Raw genomic sequence first — 23,373 nt, forward strand, 5'->3', positions numbered from 1 at the left:
CGTTTCACCAGCCGTCCTGTATTGCAGGAGGCTGGCATCTTCAGTGTGGGCACCCGGCTGTGATAGCTTGCGACTTCACAGCCGGGTACCCACTGTGCATGCGCGAGTAGCGCTGCGCTTTATGAATGGTCCTGTAGTCTTCTGGGACCTGTCACGTGTCCCAAAAGACTACAGGGAGGGAAGACACCTTCCGTTTCCGATCACCTAGGCGATCGGACCAGAAGTGGGAGTGGGTACCTGTCAAACTCGGGTACCCGCTCCCCCTCTGCCCCCCAAAGGTGCCAATCCTTAATGGGGAGCGGGGGAGCAGTCCTTAAAGCGGAACTTCCCCTTTGGGTGGAGCTCCGCTTTAATGTGAAACTAAACCACCAGATTTAACTCAGATTCCAAAAGCAGTTAAAGACATGACTTGACTGATAACTGTTACAGTCACTAGTGTGCTTATGTTAGTTCTTAATCGAATAGTCAAGCCATCATATGGCTAGTTTAATTGGTCATATGTGCAGAATCATGGCAACTGCTGCTCAGTTGAGGCTAAGATGGCAGCTTCCCTTGGCTGTAAAGGATAGCAAAATTTACATTTCCAGGTAGTGGCGAGAGTCAGATACACCATAGATCAAGGTGTGGGATTTTGAGAGAGAGATCTCTGATTTATGGAAAAAGCAGAGTAGTATTTCTCATAAAAGCAGAGTGAGCTGCTAATAATGTCTTCCAAGAATATCTGAATGTGTTTAAAAATGTAGTTGTACTCAGTTGGCAAAAATACCATAACCAATCGTTTATACCGGTAAGCTGTTTATAGTGTTTTTTAATGTATATCAGAAATAGGTAGTATTTTTAAAGTTGCTTTTTGTTGGACACTAATTGTCTGTAGCATGATGTCAAGGGTATTTTGGCAGTGTTTGCCTGAAAGTTTGGCAATAGAATGGGTAATGTATGATTTGGCTTGGAAAAATGCATTAATACAAAGAAAGACAGTAGGGTATTTTTGAGTTAATTCCAAGAAAAACAGTTTTTCAGGTTTTTGGGCTGAGGGAACTGTACACAATGAAAGGGGGTTGAGGGGTAACAACCATTTGTGCTAAGATAAGAGGTTTGTGAAGGAGGGGGGATGTGTGCTAGGAGAAGGAAGGGGGGGGGGGATATGTGCTAGGGGTAGGAGGGAGGTTTGAGGAGCAAATTGTGCTAAAAGGAGGGTTTGACTTGTGTAAGGTGGGGGGATGTGGGGGAATTTGTCCTAAGTGGGGGGATTGAAGAAAGGGGATTGGTGCTGGGATGGGGGACTGGGGGGATTTGTGCTAGGAGGAGGGATGGGGGGGTGGGATTTGAGTTAGGAAAGGGGATTGGGAGTGGGGGATTTGTGTTAAGGCGGAGGATTGGGAGGGTTGTGCTAGGAGAGGTTATTGGGGAGGATTATGCTAGAAAGGGGATTTCGGGGGGTGGGTCAATAGTCATTTTCTGTATTTGATTAAATGCTCCTAGCCTGAGAAATAAAAAGTAATGCACCTACCACATCTAAGGACTGGTGAACGGCAATACAGTATATTTCATTTTTATTCTTGGGTTTCATTATGCTTTAAGCATTGTACAAGAATAAATATAAATGTTATTTTCCTGAAATGTCATAGTTAACACATGCACACATAACATGCTATACTTTGTAAAAGAAAAGTGTAAAGACTACCAACATGATGTACAGTATAACAATAAAAGAAGCCCTTTTTGCCTGCAGGCCATCACCACACACATCTTTCAGCAGATAAAACCTCATTCTTTGCTTTCTTCACCATAAATCTGTTTAACAGAAGATTGTATTTCAGACCAGGACATATTAGGTTGAATGTCTGCTTGCAAAAATAGAAGCAAAATTGTCTAAATATTACTATGTGTGCTTGGTGCTATATCAAGAATGATAAAATAGAGAGGAAAATGTCTCTGAAGTTAAAAGCAGTCAAACTGATTCTTTCCAGGCTACCCTGAAAAAATGACAAGCTGAATCAGGCTGGTTTGGTTATTACAGACACTTTTCTTTGCTCCAGTCTCTATAAACTAACCATGCAAGCCAATCCCACACAATCCCTTTTTGCATTTTTCCAGCTTGCTAGCATTACAGACCTCAATATAGACTAATCTTACCTGGGAACTGGAATATACTTCAGTTTCTTCGCATTAAGGTCAGTAACTTCTAAAAACGCAGTGGAATTGGGGGGAACTGTATCTAACAGAATACAAAGAGTACACATTAAAATAGTCATTCTCTCAACAAGACTGTAAATAATTATTTTGAATCATTTTTTCTAGAGAATTCAAACCATTTTTTACAGTTAAATCGCTGTGGAAAACAAGTTACGAATGCTTTGTTGACTTGTTTCATTTGTCATTTCAGTAGAAATGTTGCATCTAATTATGAAATGAAGGGATTAATGTAATTTCCATGAAGTGCAACGGGAAGTTAGCATGAAAGAAACTGTGAAGCCTAAGTACACTGTATATAATTTCTGACATTCTTTCAGACCAGCTGACATACACGGATTTATTTATAGATTTTAAAGGTTGTCACTACACTTTCTATAACCCCTCACATCAAGGAGAAAGGAAAATTCATACATAACAGACAAAGCCTTTAACAAAAACAGATGACAGTAAAAGGTTCAGATTTAGCTTTATGCCTAAATGCTAGCTTCCAAACAAAGTTTCTGAGAGTTGGAGTTCATTCACCGCTCAAACGTTATTGGGCATTTTATAGCATACAATACTTTGAAAATAAAATGTTCAGTTGGTGCTGAAACACAATGCTTTTGCACATACAAAAAAATAAATAATCTTGTTTGTATCAGAAATATAATTGCATACAGTTTCAATTCCATCACTTAAAAAAAAAAAAAGTAAAAGCGTGAAGAAAAAAACAAGTACCAGCACAGAAAAAAGTGAATACTCACCTTAAGCAAAATAGCCTCTATTGTATGGGAAGCATTTAAACATTTCCTAACATTGGGTGTAATGACATTAAATCCAATTCCATGCCAAGTCTAATGATGGCTACATACTTTCATCTAGCATTTGATTGCAAAATTGGCCAAACTAATGATATAAACTATTAGTGTTAGGTTGTCTTCACTTTCAGTTATTTTTGGAATTGAAATCTAGTTGAAACTGGCTGAATTTGCCTGAAGAGTGCCAAATGTGTGGCCAGGATCCTTGTTCTAAACCCGAGTAGATGGATCTTCTCCCAGCCTTGACGCAATGGTAACAGGATGACCGTGACCTCTTCTGTTGCCACTGAATCAGGGGCGGACTGACCATTTGGAAACTCGGGCACTGACCAAGGGCCCAAGGTAAGTAGAGGGCCCCATGAGATGCCCCTGGTACCTTTTTCATAGGCTTTTTTGAGTTTGGGCAAGGACACAGGGGCCCCATGATCCCCTATTGCCCGGGGGCCCCATGAGTTGTCAGTCCGCCCCTGCACTGGATTATTCCTAAACACAGTCCACTATGGGCAGGAGACACAGCGTTACATGTACTGCATGTGTATTCTTTAAAAATATATGGAAATGTTACTTAGGTTAGTGACAGCTGTAGTTGGGCTGAAAATCTCAGCTTGGTCTATAACTGTACATACAGTAGAATAGGAGGGCTACACCAGGATGACCCCATATGAAACTGTACTAATATTATAGAAAAATATTTTTTAAGACTAATGCTTCTTGTATGGTAGGAAACAAATCATTTGTGAAATGCAAATTTATAATCCCATCATGACACAAAAGAGTGTAACTAATAAAGTGCTGCTTTTATTCAAACTTAAATGCCTCAGTCAAATTAATCTTCAGCGTGAAAATGCTTGAAGGATCGCTTCTTTCTTCCATATCTCCTTGTAAATTTGTTGAGCAGAACTTTTTGAAATGTTAATTCTTCCTCTATGCCATAGCAACATAATGTCAAATTGCTATCACAACGTGTATGACGTTGAGAGTGTCAGTGGGCTTCCATTTTTTGCATACTGTAGTGTGCCAGATCAATACTTATACCTTTTCTGAGATAAGAGTATAAAAGCTTGGCAAAAACTGCTGAAGCTCAATTGTTGTTTTTTAAGGGTGAAATGAAATCTCCATATCAAAGAAGATCAGTATCCTTTTACATCACACCTTGCACTGAATGCAGTTTGTCTATCAACTTCTAAAGAGCCTTTCACATCAATAACCTGATAAACTACAGTATATCAGTGGTACATATATTCTTCCAGCAGACTTTTGAATCACGTTCTTCCAATGACTCAAATCCTTCACATCATAGCCCCCCCCCCCCTTCTAATATCACAATCCCATTTTTATATCCTGAGCCCCCCCCTCGCATCATAGTTCCCTCCCCTTCACATCAAGATCCCCAATTTATATTGCATGTCCCCCTCACCATCCCCCCTTCAAATAACACACCCCTTAACTACAGTGTCCCCAGCCCCTTCACATGACCCTCCCCCTTCACTACAGTGTTCTCAGCCCCCCTTCATATCACATTCCCATTCCACTCCTTTGACAGTAGGGTTCTCACCCCCCCCCCTTACATTACACCACCCCTTTTTTCACATAAATGTACTCACCCCCCCTTCACATCCATGCCCCCCCCCCCACCCCACACACACACACACACAACGGTGGTGTCCTCAGTCCCACTTCACATTACCCCTACTTCCCATTCTTCACAGTAGTGTCCTCAACCCTCTTCACATTACCCATCCCCTTCACATCACACCCCCCTCACACTAGTGTCCTCAACGACCCCCTCACATCACCTCCCCCCCATCCTTCATAGTAGTGTCCCCAGTCCCCCTTTACAGCAATGTCTTAAACATCTTCTCTTACACAAATACACAGGATGGAGGCACAGCAGGTCTGGATGGAGGGTGGGAGCTGCATAGCTTTTCATGTTAATCTGCTGACTGGTTGCTAGGACCACCCTGCATCCTAGAAACCAACTGCCTGCTTGTTAACTTTAAAAGTTAACTTAGGCAGCTCCCACTGTTCGTTTAGAACTGTGCTGACTTTGACTGTTGGCTCTGTTGTGAGGATGACAGTAATGATGGCTGCGGGGAAGAATCAGCTTCTAAGTTGTGCGATCATGGTGGTCTGGATGGGACAGTGACTCAGTCCGGATCCAGACAGCTGACCGCCATTTAGTGATGCCTGCACTATATGGGCAAAAGTATGTGTACACATCTATAAATTTAGTGTGTTTAGGTGTTTCCACTGAAGAGTACAGGTTCCAGCATACGTTGATGTTTTAGCCAATAGTTTGCTAAACAAACTCCAATATCTTGTGGAAGCCCTTCCCACTACAGTGGAGGCTGGTATAGCCACAAAGGGTGAGGGTAACTCCATATTAATGCCCATGGTTTTGAAATAGGATGTCCAACAACAAGAATCTACATATGAAATAAGTCATAAAATGTATGTATCATTTGCACAAGAACATTTCTGTGACCAATGGTACAGAGTTTTGTAGTATTCACTGAAACCAAGCCATATTTGGGCTCCTTGAAATGGAACTTAAGTCAGACAATGAGATTTCCTCTCATGTCTTGTTGTTCCACTGGGACTGAATGTGAAGAGTTAGGCTGGATTCACACTATGATGGTGTGGGAAATCGCATTTGATTCGGACAGGAATCTCACCACATTCCTGTTCAAATCACATGTGATTCTTTACAGTGCGATTTGAGCCCATTCATTTTGTAAGGGATAAATTTTCAATACACCCACGTGAAAAAGGTGCCGAAACCTTTTCTACTGCCGCACTTGAATAGGATCGCATGGCTGTTCACACCCATATGATCCATTTCTTGCAATCGCACTGCGTTTTGCAATCTGTTTTGGGTTGCCATTAATTTAACATTTACACCAGTGGCAGATTGCATGAACAATTTCAATGCGGTGTGGGAAATGTCAGGATTTGCTGCATTGCCTGCACCGCATGTATGTGAATCGGCTCTAAGGGAATATAGAAAACAGAAAATGCAATTTTCTGAGAAAAGTGGGGAAAGGTTAGAGAATCTGTCTGATTTCTATTGATGTCTGTGTTCCCATTAAAGAGGTTATATCCTACATATACTGCTACAGTTGTGTTCAAAAGTTTGCATACCCTGGCAGAAATTGTGAAATTTTGGCAATGACATTGCAAATATGACTGATCATGCCAAAAAATGCTCTTTAATTGAAGGATGATGATCATATGAAGCCATTTATTATCAAATAGTTGTTTGGCTCCTTTTTAAATCATAATTATAACAGAAATCACCCAAATGGCCATGATCAAAAGTTTACCTACCCTGGAATGTTTGGCCTTGGTACAAACACACAAGGTGACACACACGGGTTAAAATACCAATTAGAGGTTAATGTCCCACATCTGTGTCTTTTTAAATTGCAATTAGTGTCAGTGTATAAATAGTCAATGGGTTTGTTAGCTCTTACGTGGAAGCACTGACTAGGCTAGATACTGAGCCATGGGGATCAGAAAAGAACTGTCAAACGTCGTGCGTAACAAGGTAATGGAACTTTATAAAGATGGAAAAGGACATAAAAGATGTCCAAAGCCTTGAATATGCCAATCAGTACTGTTAAATCACCTATTAAGAAGTTCGGGGATCTCTTGATACCAAGAAAGATTGCAATCAAAACCTTTTTGGCTCATTCTCTGGTATCAAAATAAATTGGGATGAGTCGGTCCTGTTCCCTTTGACCCGAGAGGCGCCCCCCGCAAATTTGTCCCTCCCTCTCACACCTGGGTAACTCATTTTAAATACCTTGGTGCCTATGTGCAGAAAGACTTCTCATATTTGGAGGATAATCTCTATCTGGTTTTTCAACAATTTCTTCGGAAATGCTCTACCTGGAAAACACTGCCATTGCCCCCAGTGGGTAGAATAAATTTGATCAAAATGACCTTCCTTCCTAAATTTCTATATATTTTTAGACATACCCCGATTCCTATCCCTAATGCTTTTTCCGCCAAACTGGATCAGGCTTTCACCTGTTTTGTTTGGGCAGGCTCTGTTCAGAGAGTAGTTAGATACTCTTTACAGCTTCCTTTGTCTGAAGGAGGCCTGGCATTGCCTTGGTTTAAAAAAATATTGCTGGGCGGTGGTGGTTTGCCCAAGATCACTCAATCCCTACAGTAGATTTGGAGGCGTCGCTTCTCGGGTCCTATTCAGAGCTTAATAATTTGGTATATAGAGGGCTTCGCTCTAACCTGAAGTAACCGCACCCATGAAAACTACAGCTATAGTTTGGAAGCAGGTTACTGCATTTCTTAGTGAACATCAGGCTATGTCCCCACATGCTCCTTTGTGGGGTAATCCATCGCAGCCTCATTTGAGGTCTGTACCGTACCTGCAGGTTTGGGCCGGGTATGGCATCAGGACTCTGCAACATGTTATGCCTGAATGACATCTTCCCTTTATAGAGAATTTCAGCTTCCTCTCTGGATGTACTTCAGGTATTTGCAGCGTAGGCATGCCATTTGTGCGCAGTTTCCGGATCCCATAACCCTTAACTCTCACTCGGTTGAAAAACTTCTCCCAGCCCACAGCATAGATAGAACCCTATCATCTATCTATTTTAGACTTAACTGCAAAGGCACTTCTAGCACAAGAAAAACTTATCAAGCTTGGTACAGAGATCTACAAAATCTAACTGATGAAGACTGGAGCAAGGGTCTCCAGCAATACATCCCTCTTATGATTTCAGCTAAAGACCGTTTTGTTCAATTAAAATTTCTTCACAAGGGTATATTACACTCCCCAGAGACTGTCAGCCATTTATCATACTAATAATGATACTGAAGTGTAGCCGAGAGGTAGGACATTTTATCCATATGGTCTGGTCCTGTTCGCTGCTCCAAAACTTTTAGCAGGCAGTGGTTGTTGACATTAATGAGATTAGTGGAGTCAGAATTATGGTGGATCCTGTGTTTCTACTACTTGGTATAACCAATAATTTGCCCACCATCACCCACACTAAATTGTTTATTATTTATGATGCATACTGTGCAAGGAAAACTATCTTGTCTAAGTGGAAGATGCCAGAACCCCCAACAGTCTCAGCATGGAAATCCATGATTAATGCCACTTTAACCATGTACAAGCTGACCTATATGGACGTAACTGCCACAAGAAGTTTGATAAAATATGGTCATCTTGGGTGGAAGCTAGGAACCTCAGGGTCTAATATTCTGGCTAGAGATCACTTTTCTGTTTTTTTCTTTCTGTCCTACGATGCCCTTTCAGGGAGTATACAGCGAATGGCCCCTGTGCATCCCACTCTTATTTCTTAAGCCCTCAGTCTCCTCCTGTCCTAATTTCCCACTCCTGTCTATACCACCCCTCCTCCTTCCTTTCCACTCCCCCGACTTTTTTTTTTCTCTCCTTTTCCTCTGGCAGGTTGAAATACAAAGATGTTGGATAATATCCTGGACGTATACCCTCAGGTTGGAATATGTTGTTTGCAATCTTTGCATGACCTGCGCTTGACTACTCTGTGCATCTTCTATACAATTTCATATCTGCTTTGATCTGCTATTGAAGCTCATGAACCCTTTTGTATTGCTACTTTGATTCATATGTACATTGGTGTAATGTCTCAAAAAGCATTCCTTTTGTTATAAAAAAAAAAAGAGGCTACATCCTGTTGTAACAAAGGGAAGGGGAAATCTCCACAAGAGATACATAGACAGCAGTAAAAACCTGACAGAGACAGCAGTCCTTTTCTAATCTATTCAAAACAAAAAAAGGGGAAATGGCTGTGATTCCACTGTAACAGAAGGTAACAACTGTGCTGCTCTTAAAGCATACCCTGCAAGATTCTGGTTAGAAATCATAGGGTTACATCAAAATTACACACAAAGCTGCAGAACGTTAAACAGAACAATGCTAATTACAAATTAAGATGCAGGTGACCTTTGCGGGTCATTTTAAAGTCATTTCTCCACAGGCTGCTTGTAAAAAGTGTCATCCAGAACTGAAGTAGTACGTTGAGCTTTGTAGCACTAAGGTAACGAAATGTTATTCAGGAAAGCTATTCAATAAACAATGCCATCAATTTTGTCTCCGGCATTTAGCATCTTACTATAAATAAAGTGGTTGCATATGTGTTAGAATGAATTATGTGGCAAAAGCACAAGCTGCTTCACAGTTAATAAATGAGTCATACTACCCAAAAATACACCAGCTCCTTCACACATTCTTCACACACACTATGTGAAATGAATTTGTCACCTTGAATTCATGCTGCTCATAAATGCACTAAATTAAGAAGGGATAAATGTACACTGGTTTAATCTTGGATACCTGTATCAATGGTATTCACCTGAATTTCCATCTTCTTTGCTGGGACAATAGGCATACCACACATTTACCATACATACAGCATTTGCACTATGCTCATGATGAGTATGGCACTTAATTTAGCAAAAGGTCCTCAGATATTAAAGTGGACCTTGCAGTAAAGAAAAAAAAAAGCCTCCATCTTAAAGTGACCCTAAAGATTTTCAAACAAAAAATAACAAACATGTCATATTTACCTGCTCTGTATAATGGTTTTGCTCAGAGCAGCCCTGACCCTCTTCTTTTTGGGTCCCCCTGCTGGCAGTCCTGGCTCCCCCACCCACTGCCGACTGTCCCCAATAGCAAGCCGTCTGCTCTGGAGGCACTTGAACAGGCTCGCTCCCGAGCCATGCTCCTGTGAATGGACATTGTCCATTCACACACAGAGCACGACTCTCTCCTCATTGGCTCACTGGCTGTGGTTGGCAACAGCAAGAGCCTATGAGAGAGTGAAACCCAGGAGAGCCGCGGCTCTTATACACAATGAGGTGGGGCTCAGATAAGCATAAGGGGGAGGGGCTAAGGGGAAGCTGCATCCAGAAGGTTTTTTTTACCTTAATGCATAGAATGCATTAAAGTAAAGAAAACCTGTTTTGAAACCATTTTAATTATTAGCAGATTTAAAGTAAGAAGAAAAAAACCTGCAGGGGGAAAAAAAATTAAATATACTTACCTATACCCAGCTCTACCCCCGATGTCTTGGTGAGAGTGACGTCATCATAATTTCAGCGAGATACAAAGGAATGCTGAGTATTCAAAGCTCAGAAGAGGACACTCCTACACCGTGCTGGAGGTGTTGGCTTGTAAAATCTGAGATTTCTCCAAGGATGGTAATGTTGCCCCCTGCAGTACAGAGCTAAGGCTAAAGTAGGTATATGGACTAACTGTTTTTTCTTACCGTTTTTTTTTTTACTTTTAAGCTGCTATTTATGAGGGACTGCAAGGTTCATTTTAAAGACAGAACCCTGTATGACAAATGTGCGTTTGAGAACCTTAAAACTCTGGCATCAAAAATGCAAGTTTTTATTTAGGTCTTTGAATTTAAAGTTCCTGTCCCTGTGACGCATGTACAAGAAAGAGGGGAATGTGGACATTACCGGGACAGAAAGGCCAGATAAAGCAATGCAAACATTGCCAAATATTCTAACTCTTCCTCACTCTATAACAGTGGTATTGAATTAAAATTCACAAACCTCTGGTCAGAGAAGGTTTCTACTAACATAGGTCTGAATTGCCTGTTTGTGTGAAAACCCAGATTATTCACATTACAGCCCCTTCGCTTCTTACATCACAAACCATTTTTAACATCAGTGTCCCAAGTCCTCCCAGCACATCAAGATCCCCCTTTAAATCACAGTCTCCCCCTTCATACACACATATACACCCCTTGTACAGTAGTACTTTCACCTCCCTTTCAAATCACACCACCCTTTTCTTCACAACAATGTCCTCAACCCCCCTTAACATCAATCTCCCCAAAGTGGTGTTCTTAGCCCCTTCACTTCATAGCCCATTCACTGCAGTGTCCTCTGTCCCCCTTAACATCACATCCCCCCTTTACATTAAAGTCCTCAGCCACCCCTTCACAGTAGTGTCCTCCATCCTTCACAGTAGTGTCCTCAGCTCCCCTTCACATCATCCCCACTCACTCTTTACTTCAATGTCCTAGCCCCCTTCACTGTCTTCCCTTACACAGATATACAGCATGAAGGCACAGCAGGTCTGGACGGAGGGCAGGAGCTGCATAGCTTATCATGCTAACAATGTGTTTTGCTTGTGTGCTCCGTGGAGAGAATTCCCATCTCTCCCTGTCCCAATAGACCATAAGGAGAAATCTCTAAAAATAGAGGCACAGAGAGTAACAAAATCTTGACATAGTAACGCTTCCCAACTCTATCCAAAAAAAACAACAACACAGTTTTGGAGTTTGGCTGTTTAAGTGCTGGTTCACATTCATGCAGATTGGATGCAATTTGAACTGCATCCAAGCCGCATGACGTGAAAAAACATTGCTTCCTGTGGTGCACGTTCACATATGTCCAATGCACTGGCAGTACGGATTCAGTGCGGTTTGAAAAAGAGTCATGTATGATTTCTGAGCAATACCTTTCTATACTATTTCTAAAGCGCATATGTGTGAACAGGATAAGATCCTGAGCTATTCCTGTCCTGAGCCTGATGTAAACCTGACATGAGCCGCAGAACAACTACTGTATCAATTAGTTGTGAAACCTGAGTTTCAATCTGCATGGCACATGTGTAAATCAGCTTTAATGGTGGAAACTTTAAATGCACAAAAATGGTCAGAGGAAATACTCATTCTATCTCTTGTTTTTATGCAGTACCAAACAGAGTTTCAATTGGAGAGAGACATTCTGAAAGTAAAAAGCTGCTGCTGTGCTCTTCTTTGGAAAATCCCAAATGCTCTGAGAATCCTGAGCCAAGAATAAACCCTTGTATTAAATGTATTTAAATGCCAATTCTTATAACTAAACCTAATAACTTTGTAAAGCTTACCTTTAGGGTAAATATCTTTGAAAGGCACATCTACAGCTGGCACACCTCTCACCATCTGGTTAGCAGCTACTAAACTCGCACAACCTTTCTTTATATTTCCAAATTTACTGCGTCCCGCCTGGAAAAACTGATCACCAGCAGGTGTTCCATGACTTCCCAAAGAAGACCTCCTTTTCCAGCTGTACACTTCACTAGGTGACTGCAATGACAAATCAACAGACATCAATTACTAGCAACCATAGTGTGTTATTAGGTGCTATTTGATTCTGGATCAGCAACATAACATTTTTAGAAAAAATGCAGCATTGCTTGTGGAAAAAATAAAAACACTTAGGGTTCATGTACAATGCAGCTGATAAACTCACGATCAGGAGCTTTTCTGCATTTTTTTCAGCAGCCCTTGAACTCTCCCTAATGTTTTCCTATGTGGCCATGTACACTATGTTGTTTACAGTTGTTTGCAGGCAGTTGAGTTTACAGTCGTTTTTTTCAACGCACCAAACTTGTGTTCAGGAGTAGATTTTATCAGCGTTTCAAACGCCAAATGCGTGTAAACGAGGCCAACCATGTTTATAAGCGTTTGCATTTAGAAGCATTTTTTAACTGTTCCATATCCAAATGCTGTCCAGAGCCTTTTTCATCATCAGAAATGCATGCAAAGTGTTTTCCATGTATTCAAATGGACCTAGTGCACCAGCGTAGTCAGTTGCAGGTTTTTTGTGAAGGAAAAAATGGTAGAATGTGCTGCATTATGCTCATGATGGGATCCATAGTGAATACAACCAGAAAAGATAGGTAATCTCAACACATACTGCTCTCTCTGCTTTTACTCTCTCTATTTCTCTTAAAATGTCTGAAATAGTTAATTTTTTTATGTTTTTCCAGTGCATTCTGGGCATTTTGGAAGGTCTCCTGATGTTATCTTTAAAAAACGCTTCTAAACGCAAACGCACATAAACGCGGGTAAACCTATATTTTCCAGCAGTCAGTTTCCATCAATCAGAAGTGCTCTCCAAACGTCCCATGTACATGGAGCCTTGGGGGTTGATTTACTAAAGGCAAATAGACTGTGCACTTTGCATGTACAGGTGCAATCTGCAAAGGCATTTGCTCCAGAGCTTAGTAAATGAGAAGCTTCCATCATCCAACTAAAAATGCTGTTTTTTTCCTTACATGTGATTGAGTATCCTTTGCAAAATTAAGTTTTACCTCATTTACTAAGCTATGGAGCAAATACCCTTGCAAAGTGTACAGTCTATTTGCCGTTAGCAAATAAACCCAGTAGTACCTTGTTGAATAAAAATGTTATTACTCAACCACACTTCACTCTGCTAAATTCAACCTAGGACAAAATTAATTTTTAATAATTGCTATGGGTTCTAGCACTTAAAACAAATACTCTTCTTTACATGAGGGTGCTACTGTTTATGGGCCCCCAAACCTGCTATGCATAACCCAGATAAAAGAATTCTGCTCATAATACGGCAGGTGCTTCCATTGTTTGGTCTAATTTCCGCAAAGTTGTCAGTCAGTATTGGTGTGATGGAGGGGTTAGGCATGGGCACAAAATATTTCAGTGTATCGGGCAATGCTTTAAATATTAGCTACTCTCCTATTGAATACAAAAGGGGTGAATGTTAATAGGTTATATTTAGAAGTTTAAACAGCTCCTTAGTTTTTAAAAACAATATTTTCCTATAGTTGTATCATATTCCTTTAAACTATACATGCTATATACATGCACATAGGCACCTTCCCACAGGTTGAGATTATAAAGATTGTACATAATTTTTAATGGATATGTACAGACATATTTTTTAGACAATACACTGCTCAAAAAAATTAAAGGAACACTTTTTAATCGGAGTATAGCATAAAGTCAATTAAACTCCTGGGATATTGATCTGGTCAGTTAAGTAACACAGAGGGTTGTTAATAAGTTTCAGCTGGTTTTGTGTTAATGAAATTAACAACAGGTGCACTAGATGGGCAACAATGAGACAACCCCCAAAACACAAATGGTTTTACAGGAGGAGGCCACTGACATTTTTTTCCCTACTCATCTTTTCTGACTGTTTTGCACTAGTTTGGCATTTGGCTAGTGTCAGTGTCACTACTGGTAGCATGAGGCGATACCTGGACCCTACAGAGGTTACACAGGTAGTCCAACTCCTCAAGCATAGCACTTCAATACATGCCATTGCCAGAAGGTTTGCTGTGTCTCCCAGCACAGTCTCAAGAGCATGTAGGAGATTCCAGGAGACAGGCAGTTACTCTAGGAAAGCTGGACAGGGCCGTAGAAGGTCCTTAACCCATCAGCAAGACCGGCATCTGCCCCTTTGTGCAAGGAGGAACAGGATGAGCACTGCCAGAGCCCTACAAAATTGCCTCCAGCAGGCCACTGGTGTGAATGTCTTTGACCAAACAATCAGAAACAGACTTTATGAGGGTGGCCTGAGGGCCTGACATCCTCTAGTGGGCCCTGTGCTCACTGCACAGCACCATAGAGCTCGATTGGCATTTGCCATGGAACACCAGAATTGGCAGGTCCACCACTGGTGCCCTGTGCTTTTCACAGCTGAGAGCAGGTTCACCCTGAGCACATGTGACAGATGTGAAAGGTTCTGGAGAATCCATGGAAAACTGCCTGAAACATCGTTCAGCATGACCGTTTTGGTGGTGGATCAATGATGGTGTGGAGAGGCATATCCATGGAGGGACACACAGACCTCTACAGGCTCTAATGGTACCCTGATTGCCATTAGGTATTGGGATGAAATCCTTGGATCCATTGCCAGACCCTACACTGGTGCAGTGGGTCCTGGGTTCGTCCTGGTGTGCGACAATGTCTGACTTCATGTGGCAAGAGTATGCAGGCAGTTCCTGGAGGATGAAGGAATTGATACCATAGAATGGCCCCCACGCTTGCCTGCCTAAATCCAATATAACAACTCTGGGATATCATGTTTCAGTTCATCCGATGCCGCCAGGTTGCACCTCAGACTGTCCAGGAGCTCAGTTATGTCCTGGTCCAGATCTGGGAGGAAATACCCCAGGACACCATCCGTTTTCTCATTAGGAGCATGCCGCAACATTGTCAGGCATGCATACAAGTACGTGAGGCCATACAAACTACTGAGTAACATTTTGAGTTGCTGCAATGAAATTCAGCAAAATGGAGTAGCCTGCTGCATCATTTTTTCACTTTGGTTTTCGGGGTGTCTTTGAATTCAGTCCTCTGTAGGTTGATCATTTTCATTTCCATCAAATGAGGGGGCTTCCTTACGTTAACCTAACATATTATCCAGTCCATATCAATATAGATATCTAGTATGATATTTTTCCACATTGAGCTCTGATGTGTTTTCAAAGTGTTCCTTTACTTTTTTTGAGCAGTGTATATGTGGACTAACAGATCATGGTTAAAAATAAATGTTCACAAACCTGAAGATATATGCTTTGCACTACAATTAAATGTACTAGTTTCTGAAATTGTTCCCTCTATGTTTAAATATTTCTTAAATACATAATTGTTTTTAATGTTTTACCAGTAGATCTGGGAAGCCCACAATGATGGAGGCATAGTTATTCTCATCAGAAAGAATCCTATTAGGAGAATTGATCTTCTGCCCGATGGCTGCACTCAGGTTCTCAGGTGGCAGCTGATCACTGGATATCACATGGGGGTTGGAGGGCTCCAAGCCTGAAGCAAGGAACAAAGTGTAATGCTCAATTTCATTTTGTTAAACTGAATCTTTCATGTATAAAGCAAGCTCAGTGTTATGGAGCAATTTAAAAGATTGTGGAAATCACTTGTACATTGAAATCACAAACTAATTCTACTTAGTCTAGTATTCTAACATTAAATGAAATATAAGGGCTAAAATTGCTGACTTTTTTCTGAAAATACTGATTGCCTATGCTGAAATCTCTGACTTCAATACTTTTTGAGTCTATGAACCACTAACACATTGTGGTTAGTGACTTACTGTTTTAAAACAAGAAGCCCAACATGACAGCCTGCAATGTTCTTTTTTAGGAAAGGTTTACTTTAATCCAGACACAGATTAGTAGAAACGCAATACATCAGTGAACTACTGTATGTTTCATGACATTCTACTTTAAAATAACCAAAAGCTAAAATTAAAAAAATCGTGTTATGGTCACTGCTTCCCAAATGTTCCTCTGTAAGTCCATTAATAATAAGATCTTCATGGTTTGAGATTACCAGGTCCAGCATAGCATCGTTTCTAGATGGGGCCTCTATGAACTGTACCATAAAAATGTTCTGTAATAACTTTATACATTGTTGCCCTTTAACTGTTCCCACAATGTCATTACTCAGTCAATTTCAGTGTATTTAAAATCCCCCATTATCATCACTGTCCCAACCCTTGCAGCCCTTTCTATGTATGCAAGAAGCGGAGTCTCCAACTCCTTAATAACTCCGGGTGGCCTGTAACAAACTCCAATGATTAACTTTGAAGTACGCACACCCATATGCAGTTCCACCCATAATGCTTCAGCTTCATCACACTCTCTATCAACAGGTCCTCTTTCACACTCGCTCTGAGATCACTTCTCACATAGAGACAGACACCACCACCGTTACGTTTTACCCTGTCTCTCTGAAAGAGAGAACAGCCAGGAATATTAATGGCCTAGTCATGCGAAGAATGAAGCAAATATTCAGCAATACCAATTAAATCATAGTTCTGTTCATGCACCAAAGCTTCCAACTCACCTGCTTTGCTTGGCAGACTTCTGGCATTGGTGAACAAACACGTTAATTCATTGACACCTTTTGCACATGTATTTTGAATTAGTTTTTTTTGTTTGTAGTACAAATAGTACCACTTCCAATGGTTGTTTGTAACATGGGGACTTTCTTATCACCTGCCACAGACCTTCTCCCATTCCACTCACCATTAGGGACTGACCCCTGTCTGACCTGTCTTCCCCATTATATTCTAATTCACCCTCCATCCCCCCCTCAATCCTAGTTTAAATACTCCTCCAGCCTTCCCATAAACCTCTCCCCCAGCACAGCAGACCTCTTTTCATTTAGGAGCAAAACATCTTTAGCATATAGTTTGCACCCCAATGAAAGTCAGCCCAGTACTCCAGAAACCAAAATCCATCCCTCTTACACCAGGTCTTTAGCCATGCATTGAGTTCTCTAATCTTCCCCTGTCTTTCCTCTGTTGTGCATGACACAGGCAATACTTCAGAGAATATCACAGTGGAGGTGCTTCCTTTTAACTTGCAGCCTAGTTCTTTAAACTGATTCTTAAGGAGTCTCCACCTTCCATGTATTCTGTCATTGGTTCCAACATGGACCAACACAGCTGGGACATGCCCAGCACCTCCCAGTACTTTATCAGCCCAGTTCACCACATGCCAAACACTGGCACCAGGGAGACAGCAAACCATCAGCTAAGGCGTTTCTGGTGACAGATTATTCTCTTAGTCCTTCTGATTATAGAATCTCCTATTACCACCATCTGTCTAGGCTTCCTGCACTACCCTCACATCCCCTACTAGAAGTGCTGCTCTCCTGGCTGTATGGGTAGCAGTGACATCTAGAGCTGCCTCTGAGTTTGCACCCCCATCTTCTTACCCATCTTAGTGGTTTATGGTTCCAGGATTTCTTCTGAATGAATCTTCTGCTAAATTTTGAAAGGAATGAAAGGAATCCATTTTCTTCCCAGAGGAAGATCACTTCTGTTCCAAAGTTTTCTACAAGTTTGTTAGAGGTAAGACAGTGCTCTTTCCTCCTGTGATCTTCTGGATAATCATAACCAAGGTGCTGCCAAAGAGGACTTTGCCCTATAAAGGCATATGTTTCAGAGGTTTACTGAAAGGGAGCTCTGCTGACCAGCATTTTAGCCACAGCACTAGCCTCATGTGAACTTAAAGAAATCTCAGACAATAGTGTTGTCAGACAGAATCTCCCAACATACCGTATCCACACAGAAGGGTAAAGCTTCAGAAAATAGCTTCAAGTGCTGTCTAGCTATGGAATCAAGACGATAAAGCCCCAGGTTCTTTAACTGTGCGCTTTGCCCAAAACAGAAAAGCCTGAAAAACCCTATTGATACAATGGAGGGTTGCATGTGCACCCCCACACATGCCAAAAAAAAGGTAGTCTTAAAGAGGAAATACACTTCATCTAAACACCACAAACAAAAAAATGCTATTTAATTAATTCATAATATTCAAAGCAAAGTCCCCCATCTATCCATGTCACCAAGCTTTATTTTGCTGAGAAATCACTTTGAAAAACAACCCTTTAGCATCCTGGCGGTGGCCATCTTGAGTAAAGACAGATGATTTATGTAGCATTTACTTCCTGGAATCCATCTGCCCTTAGCTCAGGCATGCAAGCAGGAGGCTGTGCTTAGCTGAGAAAGCCCCTCCTCCCCTCTTGAAGACTCCTGGGATGCATGCCAGAGAAAATGAATAAATGTAAAAAAATGTAAAACAAGTAAATATACTATACTGTATGTAACATAAATCAATAGTCCACAACCAAATAGAAGTAACCTGAGGATATATATGAATAGTTAATGGTGAAAACCCCGAGACTAATGCCACTAGGAAAAGAACATGCCATCCAAAACAGAAGGAGTGGGTATGTAAATCTAGCGAGGCTTCTATTAAAGAAAAAACGCCTGGAACACTGCACATAAAAATCAGTCTAATATAGTACCTAAATGGCAAAAAAAGACGATAGATCCACAGAAAGCAACAATAGTACACAAAGATAGAAGTACATACAAATATATGTAATATAAATCAATACTAAACAACCAGACAGAAGTAACCTGAGGACTTTGAGATGTGAGCAGTTGCAGTACATGATGCAGTCAATACATGGGTCATTTTTGAGTGGTACAACAAAATGAAAAGCAGGAACTCACTGAAACTACACTATTAGTCTATGCAATTTGCTTTTTAAAAGAAATATGTTGGTTAAATGTATGAATAGGAAACTAGCACTAGTTTTGTATGGTAATAGATACGCCATTTCCCTACCTGCGTACATAAAACATTATTTTTCAGTACCTGTTGTTACTCCAAAACCTGTGCTCACTGCTTCCTCTTCTAGAGCGTGCAGCTGACAAACTCCATTGTTCTCAGCTTCTACGTGTACAGGTGTGGTAAGAAGAAATTTCCTGCAGGGAAAATATTATTAGGCATTAGAAAAAGTAGCATACCAACAGTTTATATATCCTTGTGCTGAATTAGTGGTCTTTGGCTTTCCACGGCAAGGCCGCATTACTATAAAATGCAGTTTACTGCATATTACCACAACACATTCGTGTATGAACCGTACTGAAGCATCCAAATGCATGCACACAACAGTGCAATACAGGGTACATGCCTTTCCCCCCACTACTATCCATTGCCAATAAAAAGTAAGGTGGACCTGATGGAAAACTAGTCTCTCAGTTCTCCATCAGGCTCTGCCTAACCCAGTACCTCAAGTCATTTCCCAAATATGAGCATTTCCATTTTTGACTAATGACTTCACCAGTGACTCTGGCCTCCTTGTTAGCTTTGAGCCTGGGAATCTCTCAGTTGACAGCTGAATGGAGCCAGGGGTAGAGTCCTGTGCAGGAAGCCACCCAAAGCACTGGCATACCCTCTAAATGCCAGCTCAGAGCTCATCTTTGTTATTGCTAGTTTCCTAATCTGCAAACTGGCGTTATTCTTTAAGAATCTGAGCAACAGGTTCTTAAAGTGGTTCTAAAGGCAGAAGGTTTTTTTACCTTCATGCATTCTATGCATGAAGGTAAAAAAAAACTTCTGGGTGTAGCTTCCCCCCCAGCCCCCCCTTATACTTACCATAGCCCCTTCTCAATCCAGCAATGTGTATAGGAGCAGCGGCTGTCCTGGGTCTCTGTCTCCTCATTGGCTCATACAATTATCAATCCTCAATGGCTCTCGCTGCTAGGCAGGGTAGAGCCACGCTCTGTGTGTGAATGGACAATGTCCATTCACAGAAGCGTAGCTCAGGAGCGATGGTTTTGCACAGAGCAGGTAAGTATGACATGTTTGTTAAAAAAAAAAAACACACTTGAGCCTTTATTATTACTTTAAAGTGGCATTAGTTAGAACTACTTGAATGTGGTGCACATGTCGGTTATTATTACTTTCTTTTTTTTTGCTTTTGTAAAATGCAAATCTGCATTTTTACACAACCCATAGCAACATGTCACAAAACAAAAAGCAAACTCCAAGTTCCTAAACCATGGATTACATCATTCCCCAATCCATCACAAAAAACTTCAAACATGTAAAAATGCTTGAATGCAAATACCTCACCATTTACCTCTTCAAACAGCAAGTGAAATTGACACTCAAAAGCAAAATCAATACAACTTTAAATTAATCTTTTGAAGTATGTGGGACTACTGTTATTGAAGCTGGTGCATATGCTTACTCGAATTAGACTCAAGTTGTTCTAAAGGACAGAAAAATGTTCTTACTGCTTTGTTGATTTGCTCAGAATGTTGTGTCTTGCTGATTCTGTTACTATATAACCTGGGTCTTGTGGAAAAGAGACCACTTGTAGTCTATAAACCCACAATGCTCCTGATCCTAAGAGACCTTGCAATCTAAGACCTTGCAAATCACTGTTTTTTCTTTTTACCCATTCTTATCTCTGGTTTTCTTTTCTCTATTTCTTTTCATTCTAATGGTAGATAGTGACATCACTAAACTATATCTCTTCCTGTTCTAGACATGAATATTTTCAATTTTTTTTTCCTATTACAATTGTCTACTCATCATTCTGTGTGACTAACAACATTGTATATTACTCTTTGTTCTTGTCTTTTCACATATTTTTAATAAAAACAGAGCAAACCTTAAAAAGATTAATGTTTTAGCCCTGATTCATACTGATGCGATTTCTGATCCATTCCAGAAAGCATAGAATCACATAATACGTGAAAGAACATGAATTTCTATGGAGGCTATTCACATATATAAAGTGTGAATCTGATGCGATTTGAAAAAGTGTCCTGTGCAAGTTCATTATGGTGCGATTTTTATCTACACAGACTTGAATAGAAACTGTTGCTGTGGACTCTAGGAGATTCCAGTACCAACTCACACTGGAGCTGCTCCTGAAATCGCACTGCTAAATGGATTCGACTCACACCACATCAGTGTGAACGTAATGTTCTTATATTATAGTCTCTAAACTGGTTTAATTTTGCCATTTCCATCACATGCTTCAGACTGCTGTTAGATCCATGTTTTCCAAAGAAAATATTAAAGTGAATGCACTGAATTTTTTTTTTACATTTTCTTTATGTATGTTCAGCTCTAAAATATAAAAGAATTGATTTATTAACATTGGAGAGTGCAAATCTAGTGCAGCTATGGATAGTAGCCAATCAGCGTCTTACTCCAGCTTGTTCAATTAAGCTTTGACAAAAAAAAAAAAAATGGAAGCCGATAGAGGTTTCTATACAGAGCTACACCAATTTTGCACTCTCCAGTTTTAGTAAATCTCCCCATTGTCTTTCTTTTGTTTTCCCTTCACGATCTAGCATTTTAGCTATTGATCTTGCCCTGGATGGAGCTGCCCTTTGCACTATTTCTGAGTCTCTCCAGTGCTCCTATAGTCCCAAGCCCTGCTTTTTCAGGTCACCTGTACTGTGAGCCAGTCTTGTTACATCTACAGTTTATGTAGAACTGTATGGAGCAGAAGCCTTGGCTTTGATTTACATCAGGTTAGTGAAAGGGCAGCTCGTTTACACATGCATTGATTAATACTACACATTAAAGAGCCAACCAGTTAATATGCATTTTATATGTATTTTTGATGATTTTGTGATGGTTTTTTAAAGCTTTAATGAAACTTGGCAAATGCCCTGTGTGTGTTGGTTTTCAAATTTGTTTTACAGGGGAAGTGATGTCAAAAGGAAACCGATGATGAGGAAGTCCCCAGATTTTCATAATTACCATTTGTAGCAAGCAGATGAATCATTTAAAATTAATCTCCACTACTACTGCCAAGTTATTTACTGCTATGCTGTTTAGAGCTTCTGCAATTTAAAACACAGACACAACTAAATGGGTCACATGAGGGACATATTTGCTCACACAGAGCTCCATGGGTTTTCAATTACACAAGCCGTTCAAAAAGTGAGTAGGCAGTGCTGGGCTTTTATATAAGAAAGTCCAGTGTGCTATGCAAAGAAAACGTTACGCAAGAAGCCTATATAAAACTATATACAGTCAGGTCCATAAATATTGGGACATCGACACAATTCATGTGGACACAAACATGTTTGGCTCTATACACCACCACAATGGATTTGAAATGAAATGAACAAGATGTGCTTTAACTGCAGACTGTCAGCTTTAATTTGAGGGTATTTACATCCAAATCAGGTGAACGGTGTTGGAATTACAACAGTTTGCATATGTGCCTCCCACTTGTTAAAGGACCAAAAGTAATGGGACAGAATAATAATCATAAATACAACTTTCACTTTTTAATACTTGGTTGCAAATCCTTTGCAGTCAATTACAGCCTGAAGTCTGGAACGCATAGACATCACGAGACACTAGGTTTCATCCCTGGTGATGCTCTGCCAGACCTCTACTGCAACTGTCTTTGGTTCCTGCTTGTTCTTGGGGCATTTTCCCTTCAGTTTTGTCTTCAGCAAGTGAAATGCATGCTCAATCAGATTCAGGTCAGGTGATTGACTTGGCCATTGCATAACATTCCACTTCTTTCCCTTAAAAAATTATTTGTTTGCTTTTGCAGTATGCTTTGGGTCATTGTCCATTTGCACTTTGAAGTGGCGTCCAATGAGTTCTGAAGCATTTGGCTGAATAGGAGCAGATAATATTGCCCAAAACACTTCAGAATTCATCCTGCTGCTTTTGTCAGCAGTCACATCATCAATAAATACAAGAGAACGTGTTCCATTGGCAGCCATACATGCCCACGCCATGACATTACCACCACCATGCTTTACTGATGAGGTGGTATGCTTAGGATCATGAGCAGTTCCTTTCCTTCTCCATACTCTTCTCTTCCCATCACTCTGGTACAAGTTGATCTTGGTCTCATCTGTCCATAGGATGTTGTTCCAGAACTGTGAAGGCTTTTTTAGATGTCCTTTGGCAAACTCTAATCTGGCCTTCCTGTTTTTGAGGCTCACCAATGGTTTACATCTTGTGGTGAACCCTCTGTATTCACTCTGGTGAAGTCTTCTCTTGATTGTTTACTTTTACACACATACACCTACCTCATGGAGAGTGTTCTTGATCTGGCCAACTGTTGTGAAAGGTGTTTTCTTCACCAGGGAAAGAATTCTTCAGTGATCCACCACAGTTGTTTTCCGTGGTCTTCCGGGTCTTTTGGTGTTGTTGAGCTCACCAGTGCATTCCTTCTTTTTAAGAATGTTCCAAACAGTTGTTTTGACCATGCCTAATGTTTTTGCTATCTCT

At 40.7% G+C, this 23,373-nt stretch overlaps 1 protein-coding gene across 2 annotated transcripts in view; it reads right to left on the reverse strand.

Annotated features, from left to right (window-relative positions):
• Positions 1-23,373, reverse strand: part of VWA8 (von Willebrand factor A domain containing 8) — a 422,826-nt gene that overhangs the window by 124,207 nt on the left and 275,246 nt on the right. For both annotated transcript variants that reach the window (XM_089668819.1, XM_089668820.1), the window contains exons 34-37: positions 18,961-19,070; positions 15,441-15,595; positions 11,893-12,091; positions 2,137-2,218 (exon numbers count right to left, since the gene is read on the reverse strand). In XM_089668819.1, coding sequence (XP_089524945.1) covers positions 2,137-2,218; positions 11,893-12,091; positions 15,441-15,595; positions 18,961-19,070 — 546 coding nt within the window. The remainder of the gene's footprint in view (positions 1-2,136; positions 2,219-11,892; positions 12,092-15,440; positions 15,596-18,960; positions 19,071-23,373) is intronic.

Source organism: Staurois parvus, unplaced genomic scaffold (genome assembly GCF_062004578.1).
Source record: "Staurois parvus isolate SC_StPar_1 unplaced genomic scaffold, SC_StPar_1.0 ptg000064l, whole genome shotgun sequence".
Lineage (NCBI taxonomy): Eukaryota > Metazoa > Chordata > Amphibia > Anura > Ranidae > Staurois > Staurois parvus.